Genomic DNA, 17212 nt, shown 5'->3' on the forward strand with positions numbered 1-17212 from the left:
GGAAAGAACTTATCATGATTTAAATTTTAGTGATTGATGCTTACACTAATTTTGGTGCACAAAACATGTCTTACCAACTAGCCAACCCTTTTAATTCTATATTTTCTCAAGGTCTAACATATCACCCAATGATTATTCATCTTTTTCTAGTCTTCTTTCTACTCCATTAACTCAATAAAACAATTTTATGTCAAAGAATCAATTTTTAAGGTTATCGCCACGAGGGTCTCAAGTTCAAATTTCAATGAGACAAAAATACTAAATGACCATTCTCATCTGTTTAATAAAAACAAAGCTACCTAATACATGGCAAGAACACTAGAGTCATAAAAAAAAAAGTTAAATATATATAAACTTGTAGAGTTATGAACATAATTGCAGGGTATAATCTACATATTTGATCTTGATATGACTATCATTAATTTATCTTCCAACAACAACTCTATATATGCTCTATCACTATTTTCACTGCTAATATTATGTCACTTGCCAATAAGCCAAGATATGAAAGTGATATCTCTTCTGGATCTTCTGGAGTACTATAGTTTTCACCCTGTAATAAAGCGATTGTATACTAAGATCAAATCAAATTAGTTCTAGTATCAACAGTAGGAAAAAAAATGAATTTTTTGAATAGCTATCACTTTCATATCTTGATTGTATTGGCAAGTATAATACTAGCAAGTCTTGTGAGCACCTGTATAGTAGATCAAAAGTATCAAATAGATCTAGATTGTTAGTTCACAAAAGTAAAACTTGTGAGTCCATTTCAGTGGAAGAAGATTTCGCCTCAACCAACAACTGTGGCCGTGCATTCTCAAGAACGTTTAGATCCTTGATAGCTTTGATTTGGAAAATCGAAAGACCAGCAAAGGGCAAAACAGATGCAATATAGATGAAGGTTGGAACCTCCATGAATGACATTTTGGCTCCTTTGACACAGTGATTTGTTCGTAGAGCAAAGCAGTGAAATCCTTCTATCAATCGTGAGCTGGCAGTAGTGATGCAGTTGCTCTTTTCAATGATTCGCTGGCTTTCACCAGATCGGCTTCTGAATGAGCTGCTGAGACAAATAATCTAATTCCAACTGGCAGCTTACATTTATCAAGAGTGGATCTCTTTGAAGTCACAATGAAGACACCGTCTTCCTTCAAGACCTGCAGAGGATTAGATGGGTGCACGAAAACAAATTCGTGAGGTAACTCTAGATGATGAGTTTGAATGTACAGATGGCAAAGTAACGAGCACTAGGCTAATAGCTTACATGATCAGCTATATCTTCAAGTACTTGTAGATCACCCTTTGAAGAACCAGTGGACTGCTTTAATGCAAGGAATATAATGGGGGAGAGGGGATCGTTGACTATCTCTAAGCCTTTTATATCTGACAGACCTGCAGTTATACAAAAAAATAATGTTTCTTCAGACTCCCATAATGAGTATAAGGAAGAAGAGAAAGGCCATTGATTAGGGACAAAAACCTTTAGTCAACAGAGCAATATTTTGCCTCAGTTTGACAAGAAGTTCAGGTTTTTCTTCCACGATATCAATAGCCTTAATTGTAGCACTTGCTAAGTAAGGAGGCAGTGAAGCAGAGAAGACATAACCAGAACTACTGAGACGCTGTCAATGCAAGAAAAATAAACCATTAACAAAAGATGGGTGGAAAATATAAGAGATACAAGTACATGAACTGAAAATCATGAAAATGGAATTATCAGGGCCTGAAGATAAACTAGTACTACTCAAAACCAGTGGATAGAGTACACCTCAGTACCTGGTGTTCAATTACTCTAGCATTCCCTGTGCAAAACCCACCTTCTGTGGCCAATGCATGTCCCATCGCCGCAGTTATTATATCTATCTTGTCAGACTACATTTGGATAATTCCATAAGAGGGTGTACACAGAGATACAAAGTTAAATTGATCAAATAACGTGATGAGCATACCGGAACTTTACAATGTTCAGTTAGACCTCTACCAGAACTGCCAAGCACACCAATGGAATTGCTCTCATCCAACAACACGCGGAATCGATATTTTTCCTTCAGCTTAATGATTTCATCTAATGGAGCTATTTTGCCAGAATTCTGCAAATTACAGTCAAATAGTATCTGGCATTACAAAGTACAATTTTTTTGAGAATTTCAAAGTACAATTTCCTTAGTAGAGAAGTGTGGTGAGGAAGTATAAGAAGCAGCTACGGAACAATGAAGCAACAAGTTGTTTATCCCCATCAAGAAAATGTTCTGTTGATGATAAGAAGGCATCAAGATCACAATTTGTAACCCTAAACGATCCTCCTTGATGATTTACTTCCTTACATAACCTTGGAAATGATTTAGGACACCGTGGATCCTCACAAGTTATCCAATTAACTTAAAGAAATTTTCAAACACCATAATTGGACTCGGTATATTCTGCATCCTCTCCAGCCCAGATTGAATGAGGCTCAATATTTGCATATGCCTAGAGTTAACCTCTCCCATTTCCTTGCACTAACCACTTTTGTTTCAACTACCACTATGCCGCCAAACAAAAGAAATCAGAGTTACTTGTTCATATCAGTATGTTACATTAACATAAACAGTTGATACCTGATACACAGCTTCAACAACAATATATCGCCTTAGTTTCCTAGCTTGCTTGTTTTCTTGGGTAACTTTCTCCAAAGTATTTCGTAAGGACTCCATATTGTTATGCTTAAAGTATATGATGGTACTTCTAGAGAGCTGAAGGCCGTTTTGAATTCCCCAGTGGACACCTTCATCCCTACAGGAAAAAGGCAGATTGCAGAACAATGTCAATAATAGTGAGATTTGATGACAGGTGGCAATCTCTGGATTGTTTATTTTAACATCAGTACCAACATTAGCAAATGGGACACCAATATATCTTTTGACTCAACTAAAATTAAGTTCAAGGAGTAACGTAAACGTTTAAGGACTGAGGTTCATTAGGTGTTGCAACCTAAAAAGAAAAAACTGAAAGGAGGGAAGTGTATTACCACGAATGTTTTAGGAGGAGGTGCATTAGGTGACGCAGCCTAACGGCAACAACTGAAAGGACGGGAAGTGTATTACCACAACCCCCCAACCCCCCTCCAAAAAATAGATAGAAGGAACAGAAAATGACTTGTTACTGTTTTTCTTTAAGGAAACGAGCGAATCTATAGACTTCAAATACATTAAGCTAAAATCCATTTTGTAGCTGAATTCTGTTTCGATGTAATTGATTATGTGAATTCATGAGAAAACACTTCACAACAACATACCCACGGTAAGGGGAGTGGGAGTCTGGGGAAGGTAGGATGTACAGACCTTACACCTACCTTTCTTTTGTGGCCTACTTTTATCTCTCCTAAATCTTTCTATCAACCTCTCACACCTCCTAACTGAAGCACCAGCGCACCTCCTCTCCACAAACCCAAGTCATCTCAATCTCGCTTCCTCATCTTGTCCACCAAGAGGCCACTCCCACTTTTCCCGTATAGCTTTGTTCCTAATCATATCCTTTCTTGTATGCCCACAGATCCATTTGAGCAATCTCATCTCTGCTACCTCCATCTTCCGAGCGTAGGTGTTCTTGACTAGCTAACATTATGTTCGTACAACAATGTCTGTCTAATCACCACTAAGTAGAACTTACCTTTAAGTCTCGGTGACACATTCTTATCACACAAAACCCCGGTTGCAAGCCTCCATTTCACCCACCCTGCACCAATATGATGTGCGGCATCATCATCAAAGATTCATACGTTTTGACTAAGTTCACCGAGGGATAACATACAAAATTAGTTGAAGTAAAAGTTTTTGTCTAGGCTTACAAGCATCAAGATATTTTGACTCCCTCTATCCATATCGAGAGACAAGCCAAAAAGTAATAAGAGATTCTTCCCAAATTACATTATTCCCTCGAGAGTCGAGTCTAAAGGTTAACGCCCTAAATTTTAGGTTACAGCCTACAATAATATCCTTTAAATTCCTAGCAAGCAGTATGTTGATGAATGACAGAACGTATATTTACATAGCAGATGTTGAGGGAGAAAGAAAAGATGAGTAATGAGAAACACATTCAGGAAATTAAGAACGAGAAGGATTATAGAGAGTAACTGATGGGCATTTGGTGACACACAGTACTACCTCTAGCCCACAATTGTGCCTTTGGTACTTTGCCCAGAAAAATCAATGTTATTTCAATATCTTCATTCTATGTTCAAACTAAAACCTTGGACTACAGATGAAGCAATAACTAAAGAATGTAAATACTCACGCAATAACAACATCACCCTTTTTGCAAAATGCTGGAATTGCACTGAACATCGTAGAAAGTCCATAAGAATACAGTATGGAATCTGGAGTTCCCAGAAACTTTGCTATTCTGGCCTCACAATCAAGGTGGACATCTGCATGAAATGTAAAAATAATAAGTTGATTTTTTATGAGAATGAAGGAGAGGAGTGCAATGGAACTATAGAATAGTACGTAGATACAAATGATCAAATTATACCAATTGTGCCATAGAATCCCCGGGGACCACAAGAACCTACACCATACTTCTCTAGAGCTGTAGTACAAGTCTCCTGCCATTCAACATTAGATGTGAACGTTCCGTTCTACCAAAGAATTAAAACAACATCACAGCTAGCTAAATAATAAAGAAAACCTTACTAGTAATTCTTGGCTTCCTAATAATCCAAGGTAGTTTGCTGAGGTAAAGTTAACTACGTCTTTCCTTTTAACTATAGTATGAGGCCCTGCAGCACTGCACAAACACAAGATATGAGAAGCAATACATCAAGCTATTCATTCCAACAAGTTTGATAACTGGAACATCCAAAATCATGAACTTGAACAATAGGTAGAAGAAAGGCTCTTCTAACAATAATTGCTGCTTCAATGGAGCTTACTAACATTACTTATCAGCTCATAACGTAAAGAAACTGTTTATAGTTTGTTTTTAGCATATTTTAGCCATTGCACTAAGTCAACTCTAGATACGACCTCTGAAAACTACTAATCATATTTTTCGCATTTTGGTGTAAGTTGTAACACACTAAGGGGTCGTTTGGTAGAGTGTATTAGAAAATATAATGCATGCATTAGGTGTGTGTATTTAGCACCATTTCAATGCTGTTGCATGGATAGAATAACCTTTACTAATACACACATCTCAATGCTGTTGCATGGATAGAATAACCTTTACTTATCAAATAACAGCTGAATCTAGCAAGCAAGATCACAGCACAACAGTTTTAATTGTTTTCATCTTTATGGCCATCTAATAATCATTTAGTACAAGAATAAAACCCAAGAAAATACTAAAACTGGAGCTCTAAATATTATTTACTTTTAAATGATGTAAAACTGGGATGAGCGATGCAGAGAACAGAAAAATATCACTAAAGAGAATGTAAAGCCTTTTAGAGTTGTCTTTTCTGTCATATAGGTCTATTTGAAATTTCTAATTCTCCAAGTGCACACAGTTGAATAAAAGAAAGAGTAACCTGACTGAAATCATCTGAATAAAATGCAACTTTTCTTTAAAAGGCCGAGCAAAATACAACCATCAGTGTTTAGAAGAAGGAAAGAGAAACAGCATTCCCACCTTTCTAAAACCGGAGGTTCACGTTTCATCTCATCAGTGATGGAAGGGATAAGTGGTTCTGGGGCCCATTCTTCACATAATTCATCAATTTCCTGAAAATCTTGAATGCATTCATCAGCGCGGTTGAAGTCTGAAGAAAATTTTGCTTTGCATTTATTATTTTTGCTTTCATTGCAGAAAGGAGGTTGGGGCAGGGGACGTTTACTGACTCTCATTTTGATGCATATGGAATAAATCTAAAGGGATTTTCATGTGAAAGTGAAACACACAAGGAAAGGATGCTTAAACAAAATTGAAAGGATCCTTTATGCATATCTTGAACATAGATGATTCTGGAGCATGCATGTTCCTGTCTTGAGCCTAAATGTCAAATTGATGTATAACTGGGAAACTTATACCAGCATCACGTATTGAAGCTACTTTAGAGAGATAAACATTACGATTAGCAGAAGCGCAAGGAAACGCTATACTTACATGCAAATGATATAGTTTGATACATTTTACAAGTTATTTTACAACCTTTACTGATTGCTATGGTTATAACCTCAACATTTGACAGTAGTTCAGTGCATCACTCAGTGTAAACACCTAGCCTAAAAAACTTTTCAGCCACAGGTGATTTAAATCCAGCAAATTAATGCATATCAATGTTGTAGGTGAGGTACATATGTTCAAGATGAGAAATCCTTTCTTTTGCCTTTCCCAATATATATTTCGAAATGAGTAATAATTTCTAGAATAAATATCACCATCTTAGTAAAACGCCAACCCAGTAAAGTTAATCCTTAGTTGATACAGATATAGAACTATAACCAGAACGAATACAAATTAAGAGAGCACAGTAATCTTAAACAATTATGAAGACGAAATATCCACAGGGTCATTGACATTTGAAAATGCAGATCTATGACTAACCTTCTTCGTCAATGGTCTTTTAGGTGGTTTGTAACTCTTCTGAGACAGTAGGAAAAGGATGACTATCAGGAGAAGACCTTCCACAAATAGATGTCCTACAGGAAAAACAACAAAATATATCTAATGCACAACATAAAATCTTAAAACAAAGAGGTGATTACCATCCAAAGAATGAAGAGACTACCTCCAATGTTGACCTCAAATATCACAGCTCTTGCGAATTGAAATTCAAAAACTGATCTCACCCAATCAGATGTAGCTCCCACTACATTTGCAAGTATTGACACTGTTGAATCCATTATCTAAACCTGGAAAATACAGACGATGGTGAAAAACTTACCCACATAAGAAAGATCAGAATAATTTAATGGGTTTTACCACATTCTCAATACTTTGTCATGCCCAGGCGATATAAATTAAAACCAAATGAACAAGTTAGTGATGCAGTTGATCAGAAAAGAGAAATACTCTAAGTAAGAGGATATTCAATAATATAGCACAAAGAATATATAGCACAAATTATAACAATGATTTTCATTTACACATGAGATCTTCTAGTTTCTTTTTTAGGATTAGTGAATCAATTACACAAATATCTTCTTTTTTGAGACGTCAATCATTTACACAGAATCTTCTATTGCAAATCTTCTTGTTTTTAATCCTCACTCTCATCCATTCTCTGAGAGAGCTTGCCTGATATCAACATGAGTATTTCATGATATTTGCATCCAGCAAACGTGTCATATCTAAGATAACAATATCAATACTAATTTTACAAGTGGACTATACTTTATCATTCAAACATTGAAGTACTCAAAATATATTAGTTTGTGTTCTTTCAACTTTTTATATGTAGAGTACCGAAGTTCTTGTATTACATGGTTTTCATTGTATTTAATATTCTGCACAATTATTACTTAAGCATGACAACAAAACAATCAAATCATAATACATAGAATAACGAAATTAACCAGGTTGGACCACTGCCCATTCACAAAAAAAACTGATAATCTGCACATTCACATAACAAATAAACAAATCCAGTCCATCATACGAGACTAAAGATAACTATCAATGCAATTATTAGTGTGATTATTCCAACTATATTGGCAAGAAGCATAAAGATTGACAAGCAATATCCTCCTGTTGGTGGATAAAACGAAACCACTAAAACATGGTGATACACATATGCATTACATAAAAGTAAATCACCTAAAATAAGCTAAACAGCCAGAAAACAAAAGCTTTAACAGAAAAATGAATTTTTTTTACAAGTACAGTGCTAATTGATTGATCCTCTTCACATTCAGTAGCCTCTTGAATTAATCTACTAACTCGTTAGTGATTATGCACTACGCGGATCCTTCAATGTACATTCATCAATTAAAAAAAGATTAATAACCCCCAAACTGAGATCTTGATCAGATATTAATAATACCCATTATGCTGTTCCCAAAAAAGCTTCTTTTTTTATGCATAAAGTATCCATTTAAATCTTTTTAGTACCCCATTATTCATGAACTCACTCTCAATTCAAATGAATACGAGTTGGTAAAAAGTTGTTACCTAATATTTAAGAAGCAAGGCAGATGAGATCCTGGAATATTGAAATTCTCTGAAAAAGCAGATCCTTATTAGGATGAAATTGAATCGAAAATTCTGTAATCAAGAAACCCAGATGAGGGTGGGCTTTGGTTGAAGATGGAAATAACCGGGAAATGTGAGAGGCGCTAAAATGCAAACATCTTATGGGACAAACAAACAAAAGCTTCAACAATCAAACGCTGGTCAAAGGTGGTGGCAATTTCGCAACTTGAGCATGTCATTGTTTCAGTTTGAGACAAGTATTTCAAATTTGGTACAAATTATTAGTAGCATTGGACATGAATAAGAAATAGATATGAAATTATGAGATAAATTTAATGGCTAGACATGAAATTTTAGTAATAATAACTTTATATATATATATATATATATATATTATAATCATTTATTTTATATCTAAATATAATTTTTAACTCATATTATTACTTTTAAAATTATTTATATTTCATACAACAGAATGATTATTCTCACTAACATATACTTTAAATCAATTTCTACTGTATGATATATATTTGCCAAATTTTTTTTTAAAAATATATTCAATATTGATTTTGTTCTACGTGAGAAGATTGTTCGTATTATGTGGACGGATATATTAAAGACAAACACACCATAACTAATTATGTCTAATTTTTTTTTTTGATTGAATTAAAGTTTGATCAATAAATATTGTATTTTCTAAGAATATCTTTGTGATATCGTATTATGTGATTTTATAAACTTGTGCTTATTTGGTAAGATTGTGTAAAGAATTGAGATAATTTTAATAATTTTACAAAAAACATACAACATAAAAGTTAAATCGCATATTCCTACAAAATTTCAATTTTATCTCATAATTTCATATCACATAGTCAAACAGGCATTTAGATCTCCACTTCAACTATTATTGATAGGCTTAAAAATATCTTTCTATTTGATTAGTTAAATTTAGATAACAAATATATTTAAGTACAATAGTACTTTTAAGTTTGACAATAGTACAATGATAAAACTAATAATTCATGTTCGAGTGTAGGGATATTTTAATACTTCTCTCCTTCAGTTTTGAGTAACGGCATATATATATTAAGTTCGCTTATTTTTACTTGTCTATTTTGTATTTTGCACGTCTTAAAAATTTTAAATAGTGGTTGATATTAGTATTTTATCATAATATTCATACTTAATTAATGTATGCATTATTCGAATTAAAAAGAAAAACCAAATCAAATTCTAATTTGGATCGTTTTTTTTTTAATTTCTATTTGGGGTTTTTCTTTGATGTTGTATGTTTTTTTAAAAATTGAATTATAAATATATATAATATTTAGGTTTAGAATTAAGTCGTAGTAAATTACTTTTGGTCATTTTCAGTTATTGTCTTTTATTATGATTTAGTTTATATTTCATGTTTCGACATGTATAATTGGTATACTTTTAAATTTTATTTGTGTTTATCCAAATAAAAAATAAATTGTGATTTATATTAGAAAGTATATTTAAGATATTTAAAATTATTACTTCTCCTTTATATATGTAACGATTAGGTTTAGTCGTTATAAAAATGTCAATGAGGAAAAATTGAGACCGGAAAAACTTTTTCGTAGTACTAGAATTTTCTCAACATTGTCTAGATTTGAAGAAAATTGGAGTCATAAAGGTGTAGGGAAATTTGGTAGAAATCGGGTGGAGTAAATGTGGACTTGATTTCATGAATAGATAGATAACTCGTTAAGGAATACATAGGACTTTACGACATCAAATTTGGATAAGTAGATCATCGGGAATTGACTTTGGCGTTAAGAACACTTTTTGAGCATAGTGGGCTAAAAGTATGTTGTAAAAGGGAGAAATTGAAAATCTATTATAAGCTCATTGTCTCGCGTTGTGCCGCTACAGCGGGATGGGTGTCGCTGTAGCGGGTGAGGTGGAAATGGAATTGAAGGATTTTGGAATTTTTCGAGGCGGGGCTCACTAGTTCACTTTGTGCCGTTGCGATACCGCTACAACAGATGAGTGTCGCTGTAGCGGGATGACGGATTTTTAAATCGCAAATAAACCCTTAGACGACCTTATTTTGTATTTTTTGACTTTTTGAGTTAAAAGACGATCCTTGGGCTATTTTAACTCGTTTTCCACCATTTTTGAAGTTAGGCGTAAGATTTTCACTCCTCAAATTCATTTTTTGATTCGTAGATTGTTTTAGAATGGGTCAATATTGATGGGGAAGGATATCTTGAAGAATCCTATGGTGGAATTAACCCAAAATTGACTAGTTGGGGTCATGGGTTTAAACTAGAGTTCATGGTTTGCTAGTATTCGGGGAATTTAGTTTTTTTAATTGATTCTCGTATATAAATTATTGTTTTTAGACCATGAACAAGCAGATCAAATCCAGAAAGGGAAGGATCAAGTTATCTAGGTTTTCAAGTTTGTTTCGAGGTAGGTGATGGTTGTGATTCTTTGATTGTGTGATATACACTTGTTCTGCTTTGTTGTGATACTTGTATATGTATGCATGTTGCAATATTGATCATAGATGTTGAAAGAGATATATGAATATCGATACCATGAAATCATAACTTGGATGTGTAATCTTGATGTGTTATTGTGATGTGTGAATGGATTGTTGCCACGTTCCGGCATCCTAACTAGGATCGAATTGCCACATTCCGACATGCTAGTTCAGATCAGTTGTCACGTGCCGACATAAAAATGAGATCAAATTACCACGTTTCAACATGCTAACATTTCGATTTTGGATTCTGTGAGAGGATCAACTATGTGATGAAGCATGTGAATTGTGATGTTGATTCTTATGATATTATTGAATATGTTGATATTTATGCATGCATGATAATATTGTGATTGCTTGTTTATGTTACACTAGTGGGATAACCGTGTGATCTTGCAAGTACACGATGGTTGTGTACCGATTCTGCACTTGCTCTTATTTTTGTTGAGTACGGGGTATCTTCACGCGACAGTTGACAGACCTCACTTTGGAGATTGGTGATCGCTTTGAGTTCAAGGGTGAGCCACATCGTTCGGACTGTCATGAAATTCTCTTTACTCTATGTCCATCATTTCGGACCTAGACCTTGTTTTAGTTAGTTAAATAGTTCACTAGAGATTCTTGTTAGATTTGGTTCTCGTTTCTAGTTTTGGTACATTGACTTTCAAATTCTAGATTTATCTTTCGCGTTGTTAGTTAATTATTAGATCTTTATTTAGTAATGAAACCTTGTCTTTAGTTATTTAACTTGCTTCGTAACTTAAATGCCTTAGTCTTTTAAATTTATTGCTCTAATTGGTTGCTAGTAGTGGGTGTCAATCACGACGGTCTGGATTGTGACAATATATTTTTTCCAAATTACAAATATATTTTTAATTATATTATTAATTATTGACATATATAACTAAATACTCAAACCAAAAAAAGTCAAATTAAAAAGATAAAAAACAAATCAAATCTATTTTAATTCGGATCGTGTTACACTTTCTCAATGTAAAAGATAGAAAGAACTCAAGTCAAATAATATGAAATCAAGTTGAAACAACAAATGTAAACCCCTATACTTTTATTGATATTTATTAGCGTCTGTTTGGAAAGTCACTAGGTAATTGGAATTGGTGTAATTACTAGGGTATCAACCTAGTAATTACACTGACTTGTTTGGTTGCCACAATGTAATTACACTGTAATTACACTCGTTATGTTTGGATGTCATAGTGTAATTACACATGTTCTTTTTGGATGCACAATTGCAATAACAAATTATAATAAATTTTAAAAATAAAAATTAATTATTAAAATTTATACTAGACAAATAAGAAACTTTATAAATGACATTAAATTAAATATTTAAGGTATATATTCTTTTTAAAAAGTATATTAATTAATAAACATAATTTCTGTAACTAATATTATGAAAAAATAACTGATTTATATTTTTTCAAATAACATATTTCAATTGAATTGATCGTAACAACTAAAAGTATGAAGTTTCTACGAACATCGTGAAATGCATGTTTGATTAAAGAATAATATATAAATAAAATATCATAAATTATTAAATGTTTGACAAAAATATAATTTATCAAGTCTAATTTAAAAATGACATGCAATGTAAATTCAATATTACTAAAATAAATTAACTGAAAATATAATTGAAGTGGTAAATTCAAAACAAAAAACTTAACATAATACTCTTATAACAAATATCAACATAACAATAAATATGATTTTATTTCTTAATAGAGGAAATGTAAATCTATAACCTTACTTAACAATAAATTTTATTTTAATTTAAAAATTAGAATACTAATAAAAGTATACTAGTGTGAAAATAAGCATGTCACAAATAAATATATAATACGAGATTACATAAAATCACGTAAAGTAAGGTTGATAACAAGAAAAAAAATATAATAATATAATTAAAAATAAACTTTCACAAACTTTAGAATAATAACAATTTAAAAAAGAAGTAAAAAAAAATTATCGTCTTGTCCAATCAAAATTAAAAAGTAATATTTGTCCAATCAAAACAACAAAATATTTGCAGTCCACATTTTTTGAGTAAATGTATCCTACGATAGTTTGAGTTTACTATCGTCTAAAGTCACTTACATACACAATCATACTTATCATCCAAATACGATTGTGCCTTCATCCATATCAACGGTATTGTCTACTATTTCATTAGCATTTCAGCCTCCTTTACCAATTCCATATATCATTTTAGTAGACCCACTTTAAAATTGTTTAGATTCCTTAATTCATACGAGGGGATATCGTATTTTCATGGTTTTTCAAGTGGGGCTCAATTCTTACCGATTTCGGCAAATTAATACATTACAAAAGGGGTTTAGGGCTTCAAAACTAGAGGGAAAAATAAAAAGAGAAATAGGGTAAAATTAAATTTCTCTTTTTGAATCAGAAAAATTGATCCGTTTCGATGAATTTGGAGGCTAGGGTGGAAGTCGTTCTCACAAATATAATACTTCTAAACTAATGTAACAAAATATTTAATTCGATCAATTAAATTAGTCGAATAGTTATAAACTAATCTCACTAGTAGTCTGATTGGGCCCATAAAAATTTAATAAAATATAATATATTTATTTTTTACATAAAGTTGTTCTGTTATTTGGCGAAACAATCCATATGACTAAATATTCTAGTTTGACCTCTCTAGATACGATTTGGAAACGAATTCAAAAGGAGAAATATGAAATGATGCACAGATTTGGGCAAACAGAGCAACATAATATATGTCATCCAAATTTCTCGAATTAACATATCCCCATGATAATTAAAATCAACTATTGTCTGAAGACGCATAATATAGTCACTTGTCATTAGTGTCAGTGATTTTGTTGTGTCTTTCTCCATATCAATGACTTCTTGTACATATTCCATTGGCATTTCACACTCTTCGACCAATTCAAACATGTCTTTTTATCAGATCCGCAATGATATAAACTATCATTATCAAAACAAAACAATTACAAAAGGAAGATCCTTTTTGAAGATAACAGATATGACACCAAACAAAGTAACCAATATTGTATTTCCATGTTTTAGTTCAAGTAGGGTGTCGATTTCTTTACCGACTTTGGAGAAGTTATCAATTTGATTTTGCATTCGGGTCTCTAAAGAGGCCAAGCTCTCTATATATGTGTGTGCTCTCTATATATGTGTGAAACAAAATTTTCAGAAGAAGAGTGAATCAATAATCTATGTGTTTCTTTTATAGATGATAATACTGAAATATTATATTTACTAACCTCTATCTCCCCACTATTATATAGAGAGGTTTAAGCTTCAAAATAGAGTGGAAAAACAAATTGAGAAATTGGGTAATTTTAATTTCTCAAGAAAAGTTAAATTTGGAGGCTGTTAATTTACTAGGAAAGCTTAAAAAGTGGTGCGACGGAACCCCGAAACTCTATTCTTATCTTAACATTTTTGGGAAGAAAAGAGAAATTTTGAAAAAGGAAAAGAAAACAACTGGATAGCCGTTTGATGAAATTTAAAAATGGGTTGATTTATTTGGGTTGTTAATTTTTATTTTTTGTATTCAGATTTGCTTTGGACCTATTGCTTAGGGTCTATGTTTGTAAAGTAGTTGATTTTATTGAAATAAAGCTTCACCAATTTAAAAAAATTGTTCCAGCTTCAAAGGAACACTCTGGATTAAAGGATAAGTGGAAACATTATAATGATATTATTAGCAATTTTCGGTTATTTAGCATTGTATAAGATAGATAAAAGGAACCATCAATTTTTATTACAAGAAAGAAAACAATATGTGTCTTTGTTTCGGACTTCAATTACCGCCAAGCATATAAATAACCTCAATGTATTTATAACTTTCATTAATCACATTGTGTCCCTTTTGAGACAAAACAATATGCTAGCTACTATCATGTGGATAAATCAGATCATTATCTTTTTATCTTCTGCATTATAACCGCGATAGTGAATGAATGAGTTAATCAGGATTTATGCATCATAATCGCGAGACAGGGGTTGAAATCTCAAATACTAAATATAACATGAAGAGTGTTGTTTTTCAAAATCGTAGTTTCATCCTATTTTATCATTTTTTAACATTGGAAGCTCGATAGAGATAATTCTAAAGTGACTTTTCAAGATCTTCAATTGGGTAATGATTCTTAACTCTCCATCTCCATTTCTTACTAATTATTTCATGATTTTGTTAAGTAATCATTGTTTTTGAATTCAAACTTCAGAAATTTCCGTAAAAACTTGATGTTTATGAAAAATTATGATTTAAGATTGATTTCAACTCGTTTTTGGATGTTATTTTTACCAATGAGTTTTAAAATTTCTAGGTAACATGAGTACATGATTCTATATAAATTTTCATATTTAATCATAATTCTAGAGAAAGACTTTTGGATCGATTTGAATCGATTATCAAAATTAATGATATGCGTGTTGTTGTTCTTAAATTTGTATTATGATTTCATATTTATTTGAATTATGTTGATTTGAAGACGCATCGAAAGGGAAAGTTTGGGTTCGTAGAATAAATTTTCAGCCATAAAATTTCAATATGAATTCTACAGATGTGATCTACTGTCCGTACATAGATAAAACCACGAACCTTAAATGGCCCTATGAAAAGTTCTTGACAAATTGTAAAGAGAGTTTTTTTTACTTTTCCCATCTTTTCTAATCCCAAGTCAAAGATGTTTTAACTTCAATTAGAGAAATATATTCCACAAATAACTCAATTTTCTTTTATTTTTACGCTCTCAACTCGTCAACTTAAAAATAAAACTATAAGGAAGAGTAAAAATAGGGCTTCTTTCTTCAAGATACTTCAATTGTTCTTCCAGGTATTTAAGACTATGTATAGTGATGGACTAAGTTCGTCCTTACGCCCTAAATTTAAATTCAGTCACTAACGTTAAATCTAGTGTTCTACTCAAAGTTTTATAATTTTCTCTTAAATTGAATTATGTTTTAGTTCCGAATTTAATATGTTAATTATGAGATTTTGATATTATATATATTGATATCCTTGAATTGTAGTTCATCATATATTTCGCATGAACACTAGTTGATGAGATTTTTTATTGAAAGCCTTTGTGCATTTACTTTCATGCATTGATTTTGAAACTTAAAATGAGTTCACAAGTATTTTAAAGTACTTTTTGAGAAGAGTGTAAGAAATACAAATTGTTCGCAAAGTACTATTTTCACATAGAAAAATAACTATTATTTTTAAGAAGCACGTAAATAAATTTCAAAAGCATTTTAACCGGATAAAAGAAGTTCATTTACCCCCTTAAAGAAGGGTATATTTATTCACATTGAAAATAAATGAAATATGTGAATTGTAAGACGCTTATGATATCAAGTTTTATGAAGTTTTCACAAAAAAGCATGATGCATAGTTTCAAAGTAAAATATCCCCTTTTAAATGCATGTTTTTACATGGTTGTCATACTTAGTGCATTCTCTGACACTATTCTTCTTTACCTTTCACAAAGTGTATGTTATGGATGCTTAAATGATGTCTTTAAAATGAAGGGCTTGATATGTTTTATACAAGCTTAAGGAAAAGGAATCTTTAATTCAAAGATTTCCTAAGTCAAGTTTTTATAAGTCATGTAATAGTTTAGTTTATGATTTTATGTTATAAGGGTCGTGCCCTTAATGTACTCTAATGATGTTAAGTCTAAGATGACAAAGAGACTGAGGAGTCGTTTGGTAGGATGTATTAATTAAAATAGTCCTTGGGTAAAAATTTAATCCATCCAATACAATGTTTGGTAGCACATTTCAACTCAAACCCACCTAATACATGGATAACTTAATACACCATATGTGGTCTTATCTAATACCAAGGATACCTAGGGATTACTAACACCATGTTTCATAAACCTTGGATAAAACAACAAATGACTAAACTGTCCCTCAATTTCTTTATACAGTACTCAACTGCCCAAGAGAATTCGGTTGACTTTTAAAAATATTGCACATAAATATTGCCGATGCGGATGTAATAAACTGAAAACTATGACTATTAATTTGTTGTTATAATTTAACCCTATATGTTGATAAATAGAGTTACATATAATTACCGTTTAAGTAATTTAATTGTGCAAATAATTTGTATATTATTAATTCATAGATCTTAAACTCTTAATCATTAATTGACAATCTTGTAAAAATGATAATTAACCTACTATTTAAATTCACTAACTGATAATTTGCCACATTGATCCTTTTACTATTTTTACTTCGATGTCATATTCTTTTTTTGATGGTTAATAGAAATTAAATATATACTGCAAATCAATTATTTAATAACCATTTTATTTTACATTTTTTTTCACAATTAATATGTCCATAATGTTATACATAAAATAAAAAATCACATAATAATTCAAGGGTATAATTGGAAATAAGTCTTTTGTAGAGTCTTAAGCCACACACAAGATTGTATTGGAAATAATGAACCAAACATTTGATAAAAAATAGTCTCTAATCCCTGCATTATCACTCTTTCTACTAAAGGACCTCTTAGAGTTTAACTATGTACTTGTGTTATTTTATATA

The 17212-nt window shown here is 31.8% G+C and overlaps 1 protein-coding gene across 2 annotated transcripts; it reads right to left on the reverse strand.

Annotated features, from left to right (window-relative positions):
* Positions 1-609: 609 nt before the first annotated feature.
* On the reverse strand, positions 610-8427 carry LOC107027033 (long chain base biosynthesis protein 1-like). 2 transcript variants are annotated; one of them, XM_015228192.2, is made up of 13 exons: positions 8089-8427; positions 6707-6830; positions 6523-6617; positions 5608-5699; positions 4671-4764; positions 4510-4582; positions 4273-4405; positions 2598-2772; positions 1950-2090; positions 1777-1872; positions 1481-1622; positions 1265-1392; positions 610-1157 (listed from the first exon to the last, which is right to left on the reverse strand). In XM_015228192.2, the coding sequence occupies exons 2-13, from the start codon at positions 6819-6821 to the stop codon at positions 981-983; spliced, it is 1461 nt and encodes a 486-aa protein (XP_015083678.1). In that variant the 5' UTR covers positions 6822-6830; positions 8089-8427; the 3' UTR covers positions 610-980. The 2 variants fall into 2 exon arrangements, with proteins under 2 accessions (XP_015083678.1, XP_015083679.1); XM_015228193.2 differs by lacking the exon at positions 8089-8427 and having other exon boundaries at positions 5608-5737; positions 6707-6723.
* Between the last annotated feature and the right edge of the window lie 8785 nt (positions 8428-17212).

The sequence above is a fragment of the Solanum pennellii genome, chromosome 8 (assembly GCF_001406875.1).
Source record: "Solanum pennellii chromosome 8, SPENNV200".
In the NCBI taxonomy this organism is placed as follows: Eukaryota; Viridiplantae; Streptophyta; class Magnoliopsida; order Solanales; family Solanaceae; genus Solanum; species Solanum pennellii.

Bases quoted from the DNA above. Each gene is read 5' to 3' on its own strand.
- LOC107027033 (XM_015228192.2), bottom strand. From the start codon at position 6,821: ATGGATTCAACAGTGTCAATACTTGCAAATGTAGTGGGAGCTACATCT. The intron at 4,583-4,670 runs GTAAGGTTTTCT...GTTGAATGGCAG, and splicing joins TAGGAAGCCAAGAATTACTA to GAGACTTGTACTACAGCTCT. The intron at 2,091-2,597 runs GTATCAACTGTT...TGTAATTTGCAG, and splicing joins TTGTTGAAGCTGTGTATCAG to AATTCTGGCAAAATAGCTCC.